Source organism: Sebastes fasciatus, chromosome 18, assembly GCF_043250625.1.
Source record: "Sebastes fasciatus isolate fSebFas1 chromosome 18, fSebFas1.pri, whole genome shotgun sequence".
NCBI classification, from domain to species: Eukaryota; Metazoa; Chordata; class Actinopteri; order Perciformes; family Sebastidae; genus Sebastes; species Sebastes fasciatus.
Window position 1 is genome coordinate 24118803 of NC_133812.1, and position 22646 is coordinate 24141448.

At 38.9% G+C, this 22646-nt stretch overlaps 1 protein-coding gene across 24 annotated transcripts in view; it reads left to right on the forward strand.

The window, feature by feature from the left end:
* ptprk (protein tyrosine phosphatase receptor type K) overlaps positions 1-22646 on the forward strand; it is a 133269-nt gene that overhangs the window by 103470 nt on the left and 7153 nt on the right. For 2 of the 24 annotated variants that reach the window (XM_074616280.1, XM_074616275.1), the window contains 17 exons: positions 1782-1917; positions 5465-5494; positions 8590-8750; positions 9935-9970; positions 12730-12741; positions 12989-13176; positions 14412-14511; positions 14743-14888; positions 16504-16521; positions 17153-17189; positions 17294-17391; positions 18026-18142; positions 18303-18457; positions 18588-18723; positions 20060-20209; positions 21475-21648; positions 22342-22359. In XM_074616280.1, coding sequence (XP_074472381.1) covers positions 1782-1917; positions 5465-5494; positions 8590-8750; positions 9935-9970; positions 12730-12741; positions 12989-13176; positions 14412-14511; positions 14743-14888; positions 16504-16521; positions 17153-17189; positions 17294-17391; positions 18026-18142; positions 18303-18457; positions 18588-18723; positions 20060-20209; positions 21475-21648; positions 22342-22359 — 1712 coding nt within the window. The remainder of the gene's footprint in view (positions 1-1781; positions 1918-5464; positions 5495-8589; positions 8751-9934; positions 9971-12729; positions 12742-12988; positions 13177-14411; positions 14512-14742; positions 14889-16503; positions 16522-17152; positions 17190-17293; positions 17392-18025; positions 18143-18302; positions 18458-18587; positions 18724-20059; positions 20210-21474; positions 21649-22341; positions 22360-22646) is intronic. The other 22 variants (XM_074616278.1, XM_074616283.1, XM_074616276.1 and 19 more) reach the window with 22 other exon arrangements.

The window sequence follows — 22646 nt, forward strand, 5'->3', positions numbered from 1 at the left end:
TTAGCATTGAGCTCAGAGCAGAGCTCAGCCTCACAGAGCTGCTGGCATCGACTCAGAGTCTGTAGAGTCTTGTTTCTTTGTTGTGTTGCTAAACTATATCTGCTTAATGCCCATATGTCTTCTGTAAAACACATACTCTTTTCAGTAGAGGTGACAGTTGGTGGGTAGAAGCAATCTCTTTTTGTTCATTATTAAATAGCAGTCATATTAACGGAGAATTAACTGTTCATTTCGATCTGTGAGCCAAATAAGCTCCTCAAACAGAACTTTTGGCTATATCTGGATCCTGAATGACAGTTACCATGGCATTTGTGTTGGCAGTTGTTTGACTTTGCTTTACAAGGAATATTTAGAGTCTTGATATTTACCTGATCTTTAAACCCTCCTGTTTAAATGGCTCATCGGGATTTGTTTCCTTATCGCACGCACCACTTTCCTGATGTGAGGGCATTTTGTACAGACATCTTGAGAGAAAACAAACATAATTCCTGAGGCTGTTAGGTGGCATACTTTTCCAGCCCTAGGTGACACGGGGTTGCGTAAATACTTCAGATAGTGCCAAGAATCTATTATTTGTATAACAGGCTTACAGTCAGTGCAAAAGAGCAACATGTAGAGGTCTACACAGCTGAAGATCAAGCTTCCTGGAAAGCTTAGTTGGCTGCTGGGTTTGGTTTTATTGGACTAGTTCACTGCCCCAGAAGATTATTTAAAAAAATGGAGAGTTTGGGTGGAAAGATGATCACTTTTTTACTTTTCTTTGTCCGATATTGTACAGCTCTCTTCACAAACAAAAACACACGCAGCTCTAGGAAAACCCAGACGATAAAGCTTTTGACGATAATAGTTTGGTTTTCAGTCTTTCTGTTTCTTAAGTTACTACTTCTTCATCATATTACAAAAACATAATTTCTTATAGAAGATGTATTGAAAGCTTGAAATAACAGCTTGTCAAGAAAAAAAAATCTACTGGAAACTGGATATTTTATACACGTGTATTCTCCAGATGGATAGCATCTTTCCAACAGCAGTGGCCGACATGATAACTGTACAAGAACACAAAGAAACATCAGGCTCAAAAAGCTTTTAGTATTTTAGTGAGTGATATCCACGTCAAAGGGACAGAAACACTGCCCCCGAACTGCCTGAAATGCCTGAAACCGTTATGTGGTGATGTCACCAAGTAATGCATTTGCATAATACCCGTCTAGCGGCCAGTTTGGCACGCCCTCAAACAAAGCTAGTTAGAGCTGAGCTGGAGCGGAGTTTGGTGCGGTTGCCCATACACAAAAGAGTGGGCCAGCTGACCAATGAGACGCTGCCGGTATAAGAAAAATAACGTGTTTTTTTTAACATTAAAGCATGTAAACATGTTAGGGTAGAAACCCAAAATACAGGTATGCACCTGAAAATTAGCATCATAGGGCCTCTGTGAACTCAATCAAAAAATAAAAAAATATGAAAGTGAGAACTACAAATTACAAAAACTACATTTCATATCCTTCATTTTGGATTTTCACTCTTCTGTCACCATTTTTCTTAGGAAACTAAGATTTTAAAGTCCTGCTGAGATATCCCTTTAATGTCATTTAACAGCTTTCCACTGAAGCATACCTTCTTTTAATTGTAAATACACCAATGTTTTACAAATGGGGATATAATATGACATTTTGTCCACTCCTAATACTACAAAAGAATCAATAATTACTGTATTATTCTTGTAGTTTGGGATGATATTATGATGTAATTGTAATGTTTTATTGTCATTATAAATGTTCTAGGTGCTACAGAGGAGCCAGAAGTCATCCCTGACCCCGCTAAACAGACGGACCGGGTGGTGAAGATCGCTGGGATCAGCGCTGGTGTTCTCGTCTTTATACTGCTGGTGCTGGTAGCCATCCTATTGGTCAAGAAGAGGTGAGTGACAGGTCTTAACCACGCCCGCTATAACAGCTTTAATGAAGAGTATCGTGAAGAACAACAGTACCACACCAACACACATGCAGATGCAACACACACAGACACACCTAAATCCATTCTCTTGTTGTGTGTTGGTCCAAGTATTTGCTGTAGTAACAACCATCTTCCATCCATCCACCATAAACGTTGATCTCCCTTCAGAACCAGCCCGATCACTTCCTCAAGTTTGTTCTGTTTTTAAAGAGCTGAAGGCTTGTTTTTTTCCTGAGATCCACTGTGAAAATATGGTGTTTCCAAAATTAGAAACTTCTGCCTCACAGTTGTTGTGATTTAGCGCGGGAGAGATCTGAGGATATGTTGTGGGGTTTTTTTTTGTACAGTGCAGCTGTTGAATCAAAATAGACAAAACAACCACTCAGAACAGCCGACTCACTGAGAGTAAGAAAGAGAAACACAGTGAAAGAGATCCTCAAGCAGAAGACGTCAAGATTAAATTTAGAATATTACAGCACACATTCATTATATAAACACATCACAGACATCTAATAGAAACCCAGAATGTGGTGTTTTAGAGTTGAAAGGAGACGTTGTGCAAAGAAAAGGAGATCTTGGCCAAGATGATTGAGGAAAAAGCAAAATGTTGGAAAGTGGAGAGTGAACATGGCATACACTTCATTCATTTAGGTTCACACTTAAAAGAATTAAAGCACAACAATTTCTCATTTAGTGTGATGTGGTAGATTACACTTAAAAGGGGTTTGTTTTGTTAGAAAAAAAGGAAAAATTAAAGAAAATGTGAACACAGAGACTGAAAGAATGATATTTCAGAATCATTGTGTCTCTTTCCATATATATATAAATCTCATCCTTCACTTGTAGAATAGCATGTAGAAGAGTCACAGTTGTTCCTGGTGTCACTGTTTTGTCCTGTGAGGTGATAGTTTGGTGCAGGGCTCCACCATGTGGTGGCTAAACACAGCTACAACATGAGATGGCAGCTACAACATGAGAATGCAGCTGCAGTGCTTATAACTATAAATATACAGTCCTGTAAGCAGATTATAACACATTTAAAAGTATGTTTATAATGCATTATAGACATGGGCGTCATAGACAGTGTCACCGATAACTCTTATCCTAATTCTAACATAAGTTAGTGTGACTACTGTTTTTTGGGGGGTTTATTAACATGACAGCCTTCAAGGCTGAGTGGTGACTTATGAGAATTGTGTAATATTATCACGTCAAAAGTCTGTGAAGCTGTGAGGAGAGTCAAACCCCCCCCCATCTCAAGTCTAGACAAGTTTTGTTTGGCATATAGCCTGCTCTCTATTCATCAAACCTGAGTAACTGTGAGGCTACACCAGGCTGAATTATGTCTTTGTATTTTTCAGGGCGTGCGGGTGCATATGCGCGTATGCACATTTCTAAAGTCGTGAACACGAGTATGTATATGTGTAATAATTAACTATTACTAAACACGGCGTTCTTCCTGTGACCTTTCAATTAAACTCTGGTGTTCGGGGAACCTGAGTGCCTCATTAAAAAGAGAATAATTAGAAACCTCATTTGCATATTCAGGTTCAGATACATTCATGTTGAGTGCCTCGTATCGCATCTATTCTTCATTCATATAAAGTATAAACAGAGATAGCTTGATTTGCTCATTGACCACCATGTATCTTCAACACGTTACAAGATTAATTATCGTCAACTTGTAATCATCGACGGTCTCTTTGAGGAGACGGCGCTGAAGTAGTGCGTCTTGCCAGAGGCTTTAGAGAGCAACCAGGAAAACAGTCAATTACAACCAATCAGGATCTCACTCAGTAGATCAAAAACAATTAAAGTCATTAAATCTCAGTCAGTAATGAACTCTCGTCACCGGAGAACTTTGCTCTCGCAGCCTCGTGACCTCCGTCTTTTTATTCTAATTCTTTTAATGGATTCATGAGATCCAGCAGCAGATTTAGTGTCAAAGTGTGATTGTAAATTATATCAAAAGGCAAGTTTATTTATACAGCACATCCAAAAGACCTGAGCTTAAAGTGGAGGATAGAAATATTCTATTTATTGCAGGACTATTTTGTGATGCCCAACAGTGTTTGAAATCAACTCACCATCATCCAAAAGCTTGACAGTGTTTGATCCACAGTTTGCTCTCCTCGGCCTGATTACGGTAACCGAACACAACCTGTCCCCCTGAGGATTTTAGGCCTTTTTATAACAGAAAATTGGTCCAAACTGGTAGATTTATTGGGAGGCAACTGTTGTTTACTACTCTGTAATTCCATGCACAGCTGGGAGGAACTGAATTAAGCATCTATTGTTGTTTTGAATAATAACCAGTTCATGCTGCGTTCATGCATTTGGGCACGAGGAGACTAGAGGAGGTAAACGTTAGCGGTAGATCACAAAGTGTTCAAGGACCGCCACAGGAGGTATAACATCATGTTAAAATAGGTTTTGCTGCCGGCCCCGTCCAGAGCAGTACACTGCTTTGCTCCCGTGTGGTAACTCCTGTCTGTTTCTCCAAACTGGAGGCTTCAAAACACCCAAACTATCCCTTTAATTGCATTTCTGACAGGTTGAAAATATATATTAGCAGCAGCTGAAGATCAATGGTATTTTTGGGCATTGCATATTTCCAAGTAAGTTTGTTTCTAGGTATATACTTTTTTGTATTACCTTTTCATTTAGTTACATTTTTAGTTTGATTTATGAGAGCATATGACATCTTGCGGCAACCAACATTGATCAACTCATGACAGCAGTTTCTGGTTGAGAAAACGTATTTGCATATCTCTGCATGGGATATAAAAGCTACTTAGTGAGTCCTAAATAGTTGGATTTCAGTTATAATGCATCTTTGTTTTGAGCTATGAAAACAGATCTGACATTTTTAGATTGATGTGTAACTAAACTGTGACAACTGGGAAAAGGATTTGAATGTTATCAAAAGGATTTGTGACCCTCATGAGTGTGAAGTTGTGTTGACAGCGTTTAGCAGTTTTCCATTGAGGTTTCTGGGGAGATCAATCTTCATCGTCATTGAACCTTTACAACTTTGAACAATACTGCATCTTTAAAATGGTGGGACATGATGACATCGCAATGACATCATGCTTGCTTTACAGGAAGCGAGCTGCGTGGTGTTATACAGATCGGATAGCTTTGTTTAGGAGTTTACCGTCTATGTGATTGGCTGATTAGGGCTAAAAAAAACTCTAATCAGGGCCTTTAGGTTACAGTAAATGCAGCTTTAAAATATTGCATGAATATATAGTTTAATATTGATAGTTCGTTATTTTAGCAATAGTTTTATAAGCTTGTTTTGTAGTATTTATTTAGAATTTTTTTTAAAGAAATAGGGCCCATAGTTATAATAACAACCCCTTGCATGACCCTCAAGTTGTAGCAAATCAAAAGGTGTTTTCTTCTGTTTCTGTTGTTGCTGGTTGGGACAGGACAGTATTGTCCTAATTTGCATATTCATGACCCTTGTGTCTCATTCTTTGCTTTTCTGATTGGCTCACAACCCCAGGAGGACCTACTATTCATACTCTTATTACCTGTAAGTAAACAACCAATCAACAATCAGCTCACCCAGCTGCTGTTACCTTATTGGGCGAATTATTATTAGTGGCTAGTTGTTGTTATTATTTTTAAAGATGCAGTATACTTTTTTCAAGACAAAACACATTTTCCAGCTCTGACCAACCAGCCAAAGCCATCCTCATTGACGCCTCGCCGGGGTGGGGGTCAGTTCACTTTCATGTCAGTCAGGTCAGGATTTTCAACCATTTATATAATTATTTTTAAATGTTTAGACATTAAAAACTCATTTTTTTGCAAGAGAATGTTGATGGTTTCTTGTCTAAAATAAAAATAACACTATATAATAAATAATTGCTGCATTATTAACAAATTAAATTTGAAAGGGACTGAACTGACAGTGAATTGACCTCAGCCCCGGTGTCCTCTACATGCTCCAAAGTTGCTCTGAAGCAGGCTTACGAAGGCCAAAGTGGGCCATAAACCAGAACAAAAGCAGGCCAAAGTGGGACGACACAGGCCTAAAGCGTGTTATTTGAAAAAAGAATGCTGCACTTGTGACTTGTAGCTCTTTGTGTGCATGTAGTCATGTGATCATCCATCCGCCCATCAAGTCACAGGTATCATGGGAACTCAGCATCTCTTTTCTGGGTCAGCTTCCTGTGTGGAGCACACGGCTCTGATGTTGGTAGTTGTTGGTGGGTTTTCTCGTGTCGTGGGTACTCTTTACTTCTCTACTCTGTCTCTTATTGTCTCTCGCCGGCTGTGACCAAAATGGATCCCTAAACACCTCATTGTACTTCCTTTAAAAAGAGTTAACTATTTAGCAGTAACAAAAACAAATTAATAAATAAATATTGACATTTATTCATCACCAGCTTGTGTCGGCATTCACCGGACGAACAAAATGTAGCATGACAGGTTATCATTTATTTAAAAAAAACATTTGTCTACATAAAAATGTTATAAATAAGACCTTTAATCTTGTATCCTAAAGCAGTGATTTATTGTAAATCTACATCTACATGTAATAGTTCATAGATTGTTATAATCGAACAAATCTTTAACTCTTAGAATCTGCAAATATGTTTAATACATGTGTAATATCTTTCTAATGCATTTCTCTTGTGTTGTTCTTTCACATTATTAGGACTACGGAAAAATAAAAAATAGGCTTTTCTCATTAGTGATGAAGAGAGAGGCAATTTGATTTGATAAAATGGGCAGAAAAATATCTTCTGAACTAAATGGCAAGACAATGTAGCATCTATTCAAATACATTTATCAGAAAAACATTTACTGTCTACAATTTCTCTTAATGTCCTCATACAGAACATTGTAACCCCGTTTCACATTTATAAATTCATCTCCGGGTATATTTTGTCCAAACCACTTTTACAAAGACAACCTTTTTGCAGGAGAGGATCATGTTGCTATGTTTTTAGTTTTGTTATTTCTTATTAAGAGATTTGCAGGGTGTCTCGGCATATATTTACCATTTTAATGATCCGGCATGTTCAATAGATATTACAGTACTTTTTATAAACACATATTGCGCTCAAAATCAATTTGCAATTAAATTTTACAATCCAGATCTTAAAAATTATTAAAACAGTAAAAAAAAACTCACTCTAGTTCTGGTCACAGCTCCCCTCCTCTCCTTCTCTCTGTTTCTACTTCGCTATATACAGTACTAGTACGCAGCATATGGTGGTTTATAATACATGTATCGCCTTCTTTCCTATTCTCATGTTTTCTGTTGGACAATGCACACACAGACACCCACATAAACAGCTGGCCAGCAGTTAAATCAATGTTCCTGAGTGTGAGTGTGTGAGTGTATTATATGTGTGTGTGGTCTTAGAGGTGGCGTTTTGGGGTGAAGAGGTAAAATATACAATAAAACAAAGCATGCTCTCTGTCTGTTCACTGGGAAGAAGTCAGAGCCGTATATATATATATATATCAGTTACGCAACAGTCAAACATTTATTTCTTCATCAAAAACCTCTGAGAGAATATTTTTTACCTTCATGTTTGAGCTCAAACAAGTGGGTAACTAACTAATTCAAACATAATCATAATAAATGTTTGCTCTGCTGTTCAGACAGATGTTGTCCTAACTGATGTACATCTATGGCTCTGGGTACAAAATGTTCCTGCATGCTCTGTCATGCTCCGAGTTATTAAGCCCTCTATGGTTACTTTTCCTGGGATTTTATGGATTGCACACACTGAGAGAGAGTTAAAACTGAAAATGATACCTCGATGTTTAGATTTTAAACAGTTATTTTTCTTCATCAGACACCGGTTTCTGGCATTTAATTCCACAATATAACAAAAGCCTGGGAAGAAAAATAGCAGATTCAAATATAAAAATCAGGTATCTCTAAACATATCTTTCCTAGAAAGACAGTCTACAGTTCCTTATTCTTTACTCGTTCACGATGTGACCTCGAGGTCTGCTACTCATATGATGATAACTGTGGTACTTTGGTTGGTAAATGGTTTTTCCTGTGCTTCTGTAGATCAAAAGTCATTCCCTGTGTTAATGGGATTTTTTTCCTATCTCTGCTGTCGGATGAAAACCAAATATTTAATTTTTTTTGCTTTTGCTTTATTGAAAGCCTCCCTCGTGGAATTACAACATGTGAAGAGTTTTCAAACAACTAGAAATCGATTTGAGAATAAAACTTTTCATCTGACAGCTCATCTCTGGTGCCGAGGTTGATAACAGGTTTTTCCTTTGCTTGTCGGTCATAGGTCATTTCCCCGGGTTTGTATTAGATGCTATTTTCCCTCCGCTGAGCCTGTTATATGCTGCCATTTACAAACAAGCCTTTCCTCTACCTCCTTTGCCTGTTCTCTCCTCTTTTCTTCCTCTCTTTTTCTCTTCTCCCCACCTTTCTTCTCTTCTGTTGGATCTAAACTCTGCATCGTGACTCAGCAGCCTGCAGCCCCCCCGGCCGTGTTTATATCACCGAAAAAAAGACAAAATCATACTCTACTTTAAAATTTGAGACTCTTCCTTACAAGGCGTCGGTCTGCAGGCTAGCTGATGTTTGTGTATTTGTTTATAAGATGCCTGACTGTGTCTGTCTCTGCCCCCCGACAGGAAACTGGCTAAAAAACGTAAAGACGCCATCGGAACGACGCGGCAGGAAATGACCCACATGGTGAACGCCATGGATCGCAGCTATGCTGACCAGAGCACTCTGCACGGAGAAGATCCCATGGCTGTGACATTCATGGACTCTCACAACTACAACAACAGATGTAGGTTCACAAACAAGACTATTATAAATATTATTATTATAATTTCTAACCATAAACAGTCTGTAGTATTAACCAGAACACAACTCTGTCTATAATCTAATATTCAGTTTTTCCATTCTAACACATCTACGTATTTTCATCTTTCCTCTCTTCTATCCTCACTGATGAGACTCGAATTTTGCAATTGTAAGGTTATTCTAATTAACAGCCAAGTTACAGTTCTCAAGCTCAGTTTTCATTACAGCATTTACATGTGGACAAAACTAGAATGATCTTCATGACTGATGAATCTTGTGATTGTTTTTTGGGTAAATCATTTGTTCTCTAAATCGTCCAAAAATAGTGAAAAACATCCATCGAAGTCTCCCAGACTAGGCTGCTCTCATACACCGTTCATAGCTATATCTACAAAAAGTAATGCACTGTAATTCGTATATAAGTATCCCACAAAATCAGTTTGTATATTATCCATGTAATTGTGAACCAGGAAGTATAAAGAGCGATAAACGCCACGTAAGGAGGAGGTCATGGTGGATGGGTGGTTCAAAAATCACCGGACTTTAACCCCAGGAGACCGACCTTCGTTCCCCTTTTGAAACCACAACTTCCGTACTTAAGTAATGCCAATTCCGGAGTTATATTAACCCAAACCACGATATATTCCTAAACCTAACTAAATAGCTTTGTTGCCTAAACCAAGTTGTTTCCTGTGAAGACGGACTTTTCGTAAGATATCATACCAACCGTTGTATGAGGATGCGTTGCCCAGAGTCTAAAGTGATGTCTTCAAATGTCTTGTTCTGTATGACCAACAGTCCAAAACACCCAAAAATATTCAGTTTAGAGTGTTATAACACGGAGTTGCCAATAATCAATGTCGTGTTTGCCTGATCAAAGGCCAATGTCAGTGTAGAAAGTGTACGTGTTTATGTCTGATGTGTGAACGGAAGAACTGCTGAGAAATCATTTCTGTCTCAAGTTAAATAATTCATGGCTTTACCGGATAGATGATCCTTAAGATGTAACATTTTTACTCATGTTTAAGTCATGGCTGGAGGAACGTGTCGTCCATCAGCAGCCATACACAGAATTTTCCTGATGTTCACTGCTCACTTTTAGGTCCTCATGTACGTTTGAGTAACGCTGAAATTTAGAAGGTTTCCTCACCGTGTTTCCTCCCACAGTGCCCAACGATCCTCTGGTTCCTACTGCTGTGCTAGGTGAGACTTCTGGCATGGTTGGATATGTCACATTATTCACCACCAGCTCCCTTTAGTGATCACCCATCTCCATCTTAAAGCCCCCTGTGCTTGTAGCCCCGTCTTGTGCGTCATCATGTAGGTCCCAAGTTTGTGTCCAAAACACCAGTTAAAATGTCAGATATGGTCAAAGTTCCCATTACATCCTGCATCCTCTGTCAAGTTGTGTGGGTGGATAGTTTGGCTTGATTGGAGTTTTAGTACCACAGCACTGTCTCTTATCTACATTTTAGAAGTGCTACATGTTTAACAAATCTCTCTAATATTACCACAGAAATGCAGTTCTACACTGAAATGAGTTAATGAAAGAGAAACACTACAAAAACACAAATACAAAGTAGCTGGATTTGGTTCAAAGGCAATCTAAAGATGTGTAATGGATTAGAATATATGAGGATGGCAAAACAGTGTGTTCATCTTTTATCTTTTGTAGCCACCTATTGCCAACTCTCTGTGTAAAACATAGCCGGTACTATAAAACTCCAACAGCCAAGCACTTCATCTGTCGTACTGTGTTTTCCCCAGGTTCAATCACTCCCAATCCCAGCCATGGTTTTCTGTTTCCTACTGAGCGTTATTGATATTCACAGTAATTACCATCATTCTCCCTTAGAGACCTCATTATTTCCACAGCTTTGAGTTGTTTGAAGGTATGCCACTTCCTGTCCCAAAAACGACAGAAACTGATGCTTAAAAGGAGGAAGACAATTTGTCACATTGCCACCGCAAAACGACTGCAGATTAAATCTGTGACATGAAGTGACAGTGAATAACTTGGTGCCTACAGGCCTGTGTGTTTGGCAGAGCTTTCTCTATGCGCTAGATCTCGAAGTGTGCTCGAGTATCTACCATCTGTGATATTCCCTAGGCTTGTTTTGTTGCTGATGTCCCGGTCTGAATTGTGAAAGCTGTAGTTTTTGCCAAGTCGGATGTTCCTCCAGCTCCAGTGTTGCACTGCAACGTGTTTATTTTTTTAGTTCGCTCTAGTGTTGACACTGCAAAGTGATGCAGACTTCTAACATACCCTTAAGGGGCTCCGCGATCCACAACGCCACCAAACTGTGTTAATTAACCGATCCACAACCTCTAATGCGGAGTGAAGGCTGCAGTTACAATCTGTCCTGGCCAATCACATCACAGAGTGGGAAGAAGTAGCAGGAAGTAGCGAATTAAGAGGCAGTGTCGGGTCAAGTTTACTGCTAATTGGCCTGACGAGGGCTTCAGCAAACCTCTAACAATCAGTAATGAGCTAACATGTCCTCGGAGCAGAGAAAAGCATCAGTTGAGATGAAATAAAAAAGATGAAATCAGTCGGTTGTTCTGCAAACCCCCCCAAGCTACTCCATTCTACAACCTGTCAGTCTGTGCTTTACTACTGCCGACTCACATTAACCCCCACAGCGCTGAAATGCTCACCTGGTAGTTCTGCAACAATCTGACCCCATAATTACCTGCAATTGAAATACTTTCTCAACATATACAAGCTTCGAAAATGCAAAGTTAATTATGTTAATTATATCATGCTATACTCACAAGTGATAATTAAACATGCAGCCTTTCTGATTGCTCACCTGTGGTTAAAATGTATAGTTTTATTCCACATATAACAGATGTATCATATAGGTCCAGATACTGAAGTATGCTGATGATGTGAAGTTTGTAAATATTGAATAAAACCATCTACTTTTACTATTATAATGTGTAAGGAAGGTGTAGAAACCTTGGGATAGTAGAGGAACATATACAGTATGTTTGAAGCAGCAGTTACTGAATGAAGGCAAGGCAAGTTTATATATATATATATATAGACACGGTAGCACATTTCAGCAACAAGGCAATTCAAAGCGCTTTACATAAAACAAAGTAAAAACATCGAGACAAAGTGCATAAGAAACACACCACAAAAGGATATTTAAATACAATTAAAAACAGTTATTAAAAAGCCAAGAGAATATATAATAAAAAACAAGATAAGATACAATAATTAAAGTTACACTGAATAATTATTTGATTTAATAAAAAGCAGGCAAACAGAAACGTCTTCAGACTTGATTTAAAAGAAGTGAGAGTTGCAGCGGACCTGCAGTTTTCTGAGAGTTTTTTCCAGATATATGGAGCATAAAAAGTGAACGCTGCTTCTCCATGTTTATAGTTTTGACTTTGGGGACAGAAAGCAGACCTGTCCCAGACAACCTGAGAGGTTTGGATGGTTCATAATGTAGCAGAAGATCATGTATTTGGGCCCTAAACCATTCAATGCTTTATAAACCAGCAGTATTATTTTGAAATCAGTTCTTTGACAAACAGGAAGCTTTTGTAAAGATCTCAGAACTGGAGTGATGTGATCCACTTTCTTGGTCTTAGTGCAGCAGCGTTCTGAATCAGCTGCAGCTGGTTGAATGAAGTGACGTAGTTGTAAATAGCAGTGTATGATGCCACTAGAGGGCTTTGCAGTAGACTTGTTGTTGTGTTCTGTTTCTTAGTGTCTTTCATGTTGCTCTAGATGTTTTAGCAAAGTGGCACTTAATGTTTTTTGGGCCATGCTCCATTGTTTTGTGAGATCATCTCCTTTTTTGTTTTCATCATCCATTATGTATAAACCTTTGGAGTCCTTGATCAAAGTTGTCAAAGTAGTTCACAGTCTGACTAACAAATCCTCTTATCCTGCCGTCTGACTAAACCTTTTTGCTTTTCTCTTTTTCTGCTGCTTTGACATGTAGTTCCAATCACTGGTGAGTATAGACAGAAAACAAAGAGAGTAATGGTTGGAGGAAAATGCAGTGTTTTCTTATGGTAATAGCTCAAAGCCAGCAGCTAGTACTGGTTTTGGGAAGATGGAAAAATCATTGTGTTGTTGCTTTTATATAAACAGAAGACCTTTTTTTTTTTACCCTGGACGGTACAAAACACTGATAAATACAACACAAATTTTGGTTAATTTGTGATTGAACTGACCAGTATTTTCCTGTCTTGTTGTAGATGAGAACCACAGTGCCTCTGCAGCGGAGAACAGCCGGCTCCTGGACGTTCCTCGGTATCACTGTGAAGGAACCGAGTCTCCCTATCAGACGGGACAGCTCCACCCGGCCATCAGAGTGGCCGACCTTCTGCAGCACATCAACCTGATGAAAACATCCGACAGCTACGGCTTTAAGGAGGAGTATGAAGTAAGATTATTATAAACAGTATGTTTATTAATAGTACTAGTAGCAGTAATAGTATTAATAGCCTGGTTGGTTACAGGAGGAAAAATTGCAAATGCCTTACGAGTAGAAGCAGTCATGTTAATGTTGTTTTTACAAGTAGTGTTTGTACTTTTAAAGGGATAGTTTGGGTGTTTTGAAGTGAGGTTGTATGAGGTTCTTATCCATAGTCAGTGTATTACCTACAGTAGATGACGATCTGCGCGCCCCCAGTTTTGAGAAGCAGACAGGAGTTACCACACGGCAGCAAATCAATGTACTGCTGTGGACAGGGCCGACAGCAACACATATTTTACACACCTCAAAGAAAGGCCCACCTAAAAAAATCAATACCAGTGTAGAGTGTACACTATATTTAGAATATTTTTGCCAGTTTACCTGGCTGTGAGACAGCTATACAGTCTATGTTTTCAACAGGGAACTGAAGCCGTTATCGATTGCTCTCACCAAAGCAACCAGACTCCATTGAAAAAAACAGTAATTTTACTTAGCAGACACAGGAGTTGCTGGTCTACTGCTGCATCCATTGTTTAGTTTGTTTGTGTTATTGTGTGACTTTGGTTAGTTTGGATTCACCAAAGTCACACAATAGTGCAAACAAACTAAGTTAAGTGGCTGTAAAACGTTTCGCTGCCGTACATTTGGTTCCGTGTGGTAACTCCTGTCTGTTTCTCCAAACTGGGGGCGTGCCAACCATCATCTACTGTAGGTAATACACTGACTATGGATAAGTACCTCATACAACCCCACTTCAAAACACCTGAACTATCCGTTTAAGTAAAACCCAGACAAGGATATTTCTGATTCTATATCGGAGGACTTGACAGGGCAATACATTAAGATATCTGAAATGTATTAAACACACATTTTTAATGTAGAGAGCAACAAAAAACTCATAAAGAAAATCAATGATTCTTTATTGGATGTTTTGGCTTTCCATTAAAATGATAAAAATGACTATTAGGGTTGAATTGCCTCTTAATTTGAGAGTATTTTCTGCTTTATTGACTAACAGTCAAAGAGCTGCAAACCTTTTTTATTTCCTCTGTTTATGTATCTAATAAGCACTATGTCACCACTCGTATACCCGTGGAATAAAGTCCTTCAAGTACTTCTTTCTGCTCAGAGACGTCCAGTAGGAGTGATTATTTTTTAAGATCCAAGACGTGTAATTTCCTTTTGTGTTGTTTTGTCTGTTGTTGGTGATACAGAGCTTCTTCGAGGGCCAGTCGGCCTCTTGGGACGTGGCCAAGAAGGAGCAGAACCGCACCAAGAACCGCTATGGGAACATTATAGCATGTAAGCAAGCAAACTTTATTTATTTATGTTCAGAGCAGAAGTTACAACGTGCTTTACAGGAGGAAGAAAGAGGGGGGTAAGAGAGAAGAAAAAATACATACAATACATTTGTCCTTTTTGTCCTAAAATGTCCTAAAACAAAATATTCTCTGTCTTTTCGCTTTCCTCTCTATGTCACTGTCCCTCTCTCTGTTGCTCTCTCCAACACTGTCCTCTTGTGTCTTTCTTTAGATGACCATTCAAGGGTTATTCTCCAGCCCATAGAAGACGACCCCTCCTCCGACTACATCAACGCCAACTACATCGATGTAAGTGGAAACGCATCGAATGCTACTATTGGCTCCCAACGAAACCAACGAAACCACACTCCCTCGCTCGTATGTCAGGCCTCTATACCTTTATTGCGTCTACTAGTCATCCATCGTGCCATTTTACGCATCCAGCCACCCCCGAAAACACATCATTATACATACACGTACATTTGTCATTCTCAAGTGTCAGTTCTGCTGTCTTTCTCCTGTCTCTATCCATGTATTCATGTGTGCATCCATCATTAGTATCCTGAGGCAGCCAGTTTAAATTACAATTTAGTCTAAATTAGTTACATGAAATAAAACGGTAGATTTTTAAGTCATCATTTGGACTTAGTTGGACTACAGAAATTGGACAACCATATAATGCTAAGAGCTACACAAAGAGAAATGTTGTTATTTCTTCATAATCTCTCTTTTAATTAAATAGTTCGACAAGTGTGCCTCCAGGAAGAAATAGTCTGGTACATGACACCCAGTTAAACCACAACTTGTCATTTTTATACTTAAGCATAAAACTTAAGGACCATAAACTTAAAGCCTCTACAGAGCCTTTGAAAGTGATCCAATCTTCTCATCTAACTCTCAGCAAGAAACTGAACAAGAGTATTTCCTTTAAGTCGCTGCATTTAGCCCTCAGTCCGTTCATCTTTTAATCGATGACAGTATAGCATAAAACTTACGGAACATTAACTTAAATCCTCTACAGAGCCTTAGTTTTTTCCCCCTAAATACTAGCGTATTGGCAAGAATTATATCGTATTATAAAGAACACACCACCATATGTATAAAATCTGAGTTAAAGAAGTTTACTTTTTTATGCAATCGGAACAGTGGGATCTGCATGTGAGTTTATCACAGTCCCTGTAACATCCAACAACTACTTTTAGTGCAATCTGAGCTAATGACTTTGCCGATATCAGTAAAAATAAGATAAAATAAAAGTGCTTGCAGGATTCTGTAAGTAAACAAATTAAGTAAAAAGTTTAAAAAGACAGTGAAACAAAAATATATAGAGAGACTAAATGTTGAAACTATGTTTTAACCTACTAAATGTAGTGTCTGTTTTAACAGTATAGGTCCATTCATCCATTTTCATCCATTCTATGGTTATCTATCGTTTGTCTGTCCATTCACTCATCACTGCATAACTCCATCTGAACACACACATCTATTCATTCATCTTTGTCCATCCCTACATCTCCACTCTGCTGTCACCTTCACAACCAATCATCTGCATGTTAGTCTCTCACGTTGTACTTTTTTTAAAAATGCTAATACTGCTTCTGGCATGTTCTTCGATATCATCATTACCTTCCATTAAAACTATTACATGCATGCTACCATCCACAATAAGCTAGAATTAGGATGAATAGAGTGGACACTATCCAACTTATCTCTGTTGGTACAACTACAGTTAAGTCAAAAATGAGATGTAAACAACCAGCTGTCTTTTTGCTGTGAGGAGGTCAAACGACATCAGAAAGTGTCCTTTCTATACAGTCTAATTCTAAAGCTTTAAATCATGTTTTTTTTTTCTGCATGTCCTGTTCAAACTCCCATTATATCAATGCTACTTTTCTTTTTCTGATTGACTCTCTCTGACATTGTTGTGCTTTCTTTCTTTCTTTCTTTCTTTCTTTCTTCCACTCGTTCTTTCTGCCTGTGGCTTGGGCTGTAGATTTGGCTGTACAGGGATGTAAGTATCACTGTGGATTCTTTCATTCACGCCCTTCAAACCTTCACACCTCTACGTCCATTCACACACTCGCCGCGATGTGCATCGAGTCACGTTAATATTTGTATATCTTGAGTTGCTGGGGCGTCTGATGCATGAAGGATTTCACTCCATCCTGCCCTCCCATTGGTCTTCCTTACATCCCACAGTGTGCTGTAAATTTGCTTATGCGTAGTAGCTGTTTTTGTCTTACTGGCATCAGGAAATCCCAATCAGTGGTTGACAACGCTTTTTACACCTGACAGTTGTTATAGAGGTGACAGGCATCAATACAGAGTCATCTGTAGATTTTTGACAGGTCCTCACTTTGAGCATAATTTTGCAGCTTTGTTTTGATGATTCAGACAGATTCAACTCAACCCAAAAATGACAATTACATTAATTATATCGACAATAAAATTCTGCTTTAACTTTACAATAAACGTCTTGGAGATGCTCCGTAATGTTTCTATCGCGACAGGTGAGAGACAAGCTGACAGATTAGTTTTGACAGTTATAATGTTGCACTGTGGAGGTCTCCAACTGTGGTACAAGATTTTTTTTAAACATACACTTTTTTATGGATATTGAGATGTTGTTTTATGGTTTTCAGGGCTACCAGAGACCGAGTCACTACATCGCTACTCAGGGTAAGATAATAGAACAGGATTTTGTAAATAATAATACATTTTCTTCTCACATAGAAATCATCCAAACTAGTACTGAATATGTGTCTTTGTGCATCTGTGTGTAGGTCCTGTTCACGAGACAGTGTATGACTTCTGGAGGATGGTGTGGCAGGAACAGTCAGCCTGCATCGTCATGGTAACCAATCTGGTGGAGGTTGGAAGGGTAAGTTGCTCTTTTCCTCTCGTCTTTTTACTCTATTGTGCAGTTCGAATATGCGAGACATTTTTCCCAGCGTTCATACTTGCCCATTGACAATTGGATAGCCAGATAAAAGAAATTACATGTCAGAAATCATGAATCAGGATCATGTAACACTTTGAAATAGCTTTAGTACATACTGTATGCTCATACGTATGCCAATCATCCCAATTTTTCCCGGGGGTTGAGGCACGGAGCAAGCCATTGGAAATAATGGATTCCAGTTTTTATTCCTGAGAGTTAAAATTAAAATTAAAAGTATTTAACATAAACCCAGTTTGGTTTTGAAATCCTCCCTATTTTTGAGGTCTCTAGGTTGGCAAGTATGCATACTGTATTCCAGAAAGATATTCTGTTGATAGTGTTTGTGGCTGCTAATGGAAAAATGTAGATCAGCTGACTGGAGTAAAACAAATTAGCGACCCTCCTCTGCCGTCCTACTGTTTGATTGGTGAAGTCTGCAATGTTTAGGGCATTATATTATATATTTTTTATATTATGTAAGACGCTATATCTGCCACTTGATCCAGGTCTTTGAACATATTTATTATAATTATTATGCTGTATTTGATCAAATGTTAAATGTTATTTCTAACAGGTTAAGTGCTATAAGTATTGGCCGGATGATGCAGAGGTGTACGGAGACTTCAAGGTGACTTTTGTGGAGGTCGAACCTCTGGCTGAATATGTGGTTCGCACATTTACACTGGAGAGGGTGAGTGATGTATTTTTGTCTCTGTGTTGTTTTGCATTTATTTTGAGTTAGGCAAAATACTTAAATTTGTAATGCTTGTACCTAAGAGATGTAGAGGATGTGTTTGTCTCTTCTGTGTGAGTTGAAATGTAACCTAAAGATGTCTTTTGTCTTTACTCAGCGTGGTTTCAACGAGGTGCGGGAGGTCAAGCAGTTCCACTTCACAGGCTGGCCTGATCACGGAGTTCCATATCACGCCACGGGACTACTTTCCTTCATCCGCAGAGTTAAAATCTCCAATCCACCCTCTGCTGGGCCGATTGTGGTCCACTGCAGGTATAGAAACACAAGCAGACCTTTATATTCTCTACCTCACATGATTAATATGCACCATAACATCTAAGATATTTGCTTTTCTTTCTCAATTCTAGACATAATGAATGATTTTCTGTGTCTCTCTCTGCAGTGCTGGAGCAGGGCGTACAGGCTGTTTCATAGTCATTGACATCATGCTGGACATGGCGGAGAGAGAAGGAGTGGTCGACATCTACAACTGTGTGAAGGCTCTTCGCTCTAGGAGGATCAACATGGTACAGACTGAGGTGACTGCATTACCCATCCTCCATCTGCATCCACATCTTAGAATGAACCCTCACTGTAAGACTCTTCAGCCATTAGCATGGAGCAGGCTGAAGTGACCACATGTATCTGCCACCCATTCATTCATTCACATGTCATCTCACTACATAATCACAGCAAATGCATGATTTAATGTAATATATATATTTATCTGTGAGCATATTATCATGACCGGGATAGAGGTCAAATTGTTATTTATTTAAAGCTTTTAACAGATGTTACTTTGGCGCCATCCAGTGGTGGGATGATGAATTACACTGTGGCAGACAGCGGTGCATTTGGCATCTTGAATGGAAGCACCTCCATCCCATAATGTTTTAGCGTAGCTTGACGTGATCCTGATTTAATATTAACAATCAGACACATCCAACCCTCTAAACACTTTTTTAATGATGAAATTTAGGGCTACTACCAGTTATTTTCATTGTCAATTAATCTGTCGATTATTTTCTCGATTAATCGATTAGTTGTTTGGTCTATAAAATGTCGGAAAATTATGAAAAATGTGGATTAGTGTTCCCCAAAGCCCAAGAAGACGACATCCTCATATTACTTGTTTTGTCCACAACTCAAAGATATTCAGTTTACTGTCATAGAGGAGTAAAGAAACCAGAAAATATTCACATTTAAGAAGCTGGAATCAGAGAAATTTGACTTTTTTTCCTTAAAAATTTCTTTAAAATGACTCAAACAGATTAATCGATTATCAAAATAGTTGTCGATTAATTTAATAGTTGACAACTAATCGATAAATCGTTGCATCTCTAATGAAATTGCAAACAATATTTATTTCCTATACGTTGTGTCTATGGAGGAAAAAAGAGTTATTTTGATTACGTAGGTACCACAAGCTGTCATGTAATCATTATAATATATTCATAATAAATCAGTGCACATTGTAAAATGTATGAAATATTATTGTGTAGCGGTGTAACTAGAACAGTTTATGTCATCCATCATAACAAAGACATTCGCAGCCATTCACTAAAGCAGCCTTTAATTCACTCTGTGTCTGTTCATTGAATTGAAGCTGCTTGAATGATCCAAAAATACAATTTCCTGCGTGGACTGACTCACAAGTGTCATAAACCGAAACTCGACAGTCATCATCTCATTCATAACTCCCATCTCCCATCAGCCATCACTCACTCACAGTGTCACTTTCATTCGGCATCACAGCTGCTCGTCTTATCCATGTGACAACGTTGTGTTTTATTGTTTGCGAGTGTTTTTGTTATCTACGAGTGAAAGATGTGTCTGTATGTAATAACGTGCATGTCTTGAATTCTCTGTCTTCAGGAGCAGTATATATTCATCCACGATGCCATCCTAGAGGCGTGTCTATGTGGAGAAACAGCCATACCAGTCTGCGAGTTCAAAGCTGCTTTTTATGAGCTGATCCGCATCGACTCGCAGACCAACTCGTCACATCTGAAGGATGAGTTCCAGGTAAACCTGATTATAATCTGTATCTTCAGCCACTACCTCCAAAATCAATCCTAAAATGCATTTAGGAGCGGAGTTTTTACAACACGAAACAAATATCAAAATGTCAATAGAAGTGTCTCAAGGCAGCGTAATCCACTTCTCAGCTGTTCAGCGTTTTGCAGACAATAAAAGCTTCAACCTCTGAATGATGGTGCAGCATCTAAGCTGTATATTTAGCAACATTTTGGTGAAATGATCAGCTAATGAATCCACTCCCGGCCTTTCTCAAATTCTCAACCCGAAAATCTAACTTTATACTTTTAGCTCCAAGTCAGAAGCAACACTCAGAAACAACTCAAAACAACTGTATATTATGTGCAATTTTTACATTTACAATAAAGTTTTTTGTTTACATTCAGTGTTACTCACCAAAACACATCATTGTGTATCCTAGAGACATAACAAGGATACACAAGGATGCGTTTTGAACACATTTCCTTCCTCATGAAACATTTGCAGAGACAATTTTTTTGGTATTTCAAATCCTGCAATGTTTACTTGCTTACAGTCTTCTTCTTAATTGGCTTTACTGGTGAATTTCTGTATTTCTTGGTGCATTACCTACCAACACCAACTGTCGATTAGTGGAATAGCGTGAAAAACAAAAAGGGATGTTCAGTATATCAGTCACCCACTAACCCAAGATTCAAACTAAATTGGGACCCACAACGTTACTAGTGGTTAAAAACTCCACAGGGTACCTTTAATACAGGGGTCCCCAACTTCTTTTGTACCGTGGACCTGTTTAATATTAACAATATTGTGGACCGGCTGACAGGGGGTCGGGTGTGATGACCGGAATACGCATTAAAAGGTGGAGTCAGCGATTCTGGAGAGAGATTGTTGATATTTGAACTCAACACCCAAATGAATAACCCCCTCCAGATCTCACCCACCTTTCTCCATCCATGGCTTCTCCCCTGAGTGGCCATATAGTGTTTTTTCTGTGCACCAGCGTTTCTTTTTTCTTCTGAATGCTCTGACATTTTTACTCCGAGTGCTTCTAGTTGAAAGCTTCTGAACTTTTCAGAAAGGCACTGCGCTCCCCAGCGCCCTGCCAGCGCTTCTCTGCCATAGAAAAACACTATATGGACACTCAGTCTTACAGAAACATTGTGTACAGCCCACTCTTCCACCTTCTCTTCCCCTCTCTCTCTCTCTCCTAGAGACCTAAAAACTCCCTTTATGCACTAACTTATATGTTTTACATCTCTCTCTTTGTCCAGACGTTAAACTCGGTGACTCCTCAGCCTCAGCCTGAAGACTGCAGCATCGCATTGTTGCCTAGAAACCAAGATAAGAACCGCTTTATGGACGGCCTTCCTCCTGATCGATGCCTTCCCTTCCTCATTACAATAGACGGAGAGAGCAGCAACTACATCAACGCTGCTCTGATGGATGTAAGTGTACAACACGCTACAACATACAATATACGGTTGAGTTATTTTCACAACACATCGAGCAAGAGAAGCAAACTGCAATCACATAATTGCTGGAAATGATGCACACTTTTAAGAGGATATACATAAATGATGAAGAGAAACACATGTACATTCAGATATTTATGCACATATTATACAGACAACACACACACACAGACTCCCCTCCCTGTTTGTGTGAAGCTGTGTTTGTGGTTTTAGCAGCAGAAGGCTAGAGACAAATCCAGGTTCTGAAAAGACCGCTAGCTTCTCTGGCCACCGCCCGATCTTTAACAGCCTCATTGTTGCAGGACGTTGTTTACATTGGCAACAGTTGACAACATGTTGCCCATGTACCATGACTTGAAAAATAAAGTCATTAAATAGGTTGAAATTTAAGGTAAGATGGCAATATCTGGTCATGATCAGCAGGTCTGTTTTCATAGAAATAGACAGAGGGAGAGATAGTAAAGGGGTGGGGGTGCAGTATGTGAGTTTATAATAAAGGTCGAAAGTGTAATATATGCATGGTGTGGAAAGAAACCTGGCTTCTCTCCAACAAAAGCTGTTGGAGCACAAAAAAAAATACTGTTAATTGCTGTAAAAACTTTCCAACTTTTTAAAAGTTTATATTTAAAGTTAAGTCACTTACCTTTTGGCCTTTCTCTAACCAAGCTCTCAGAGGAGTTCCAGGTAACGGGATTTTACTTCAAATCTCCAATACTGGATTTGTTTCATGGCTTCAGTGTCGTTCTGCCACCAGGTTCATGTTTAGCAAAAAGCCATTTACACCCTAAAAAATCCTAAACCTGACCCCCACCCCCCCCCCATCACCTGACCAAAATCATTCACTCCCATGTCACACATCTGGCTGCACATTGTTCATTCAGGATGAGTTGGGCTCAGTTCACTTTCAGTTCAGTCAGTTCATTACGTTAATAAAAACTTGGTCGATTTTCTATTTTGTTTTGTGACTGAAA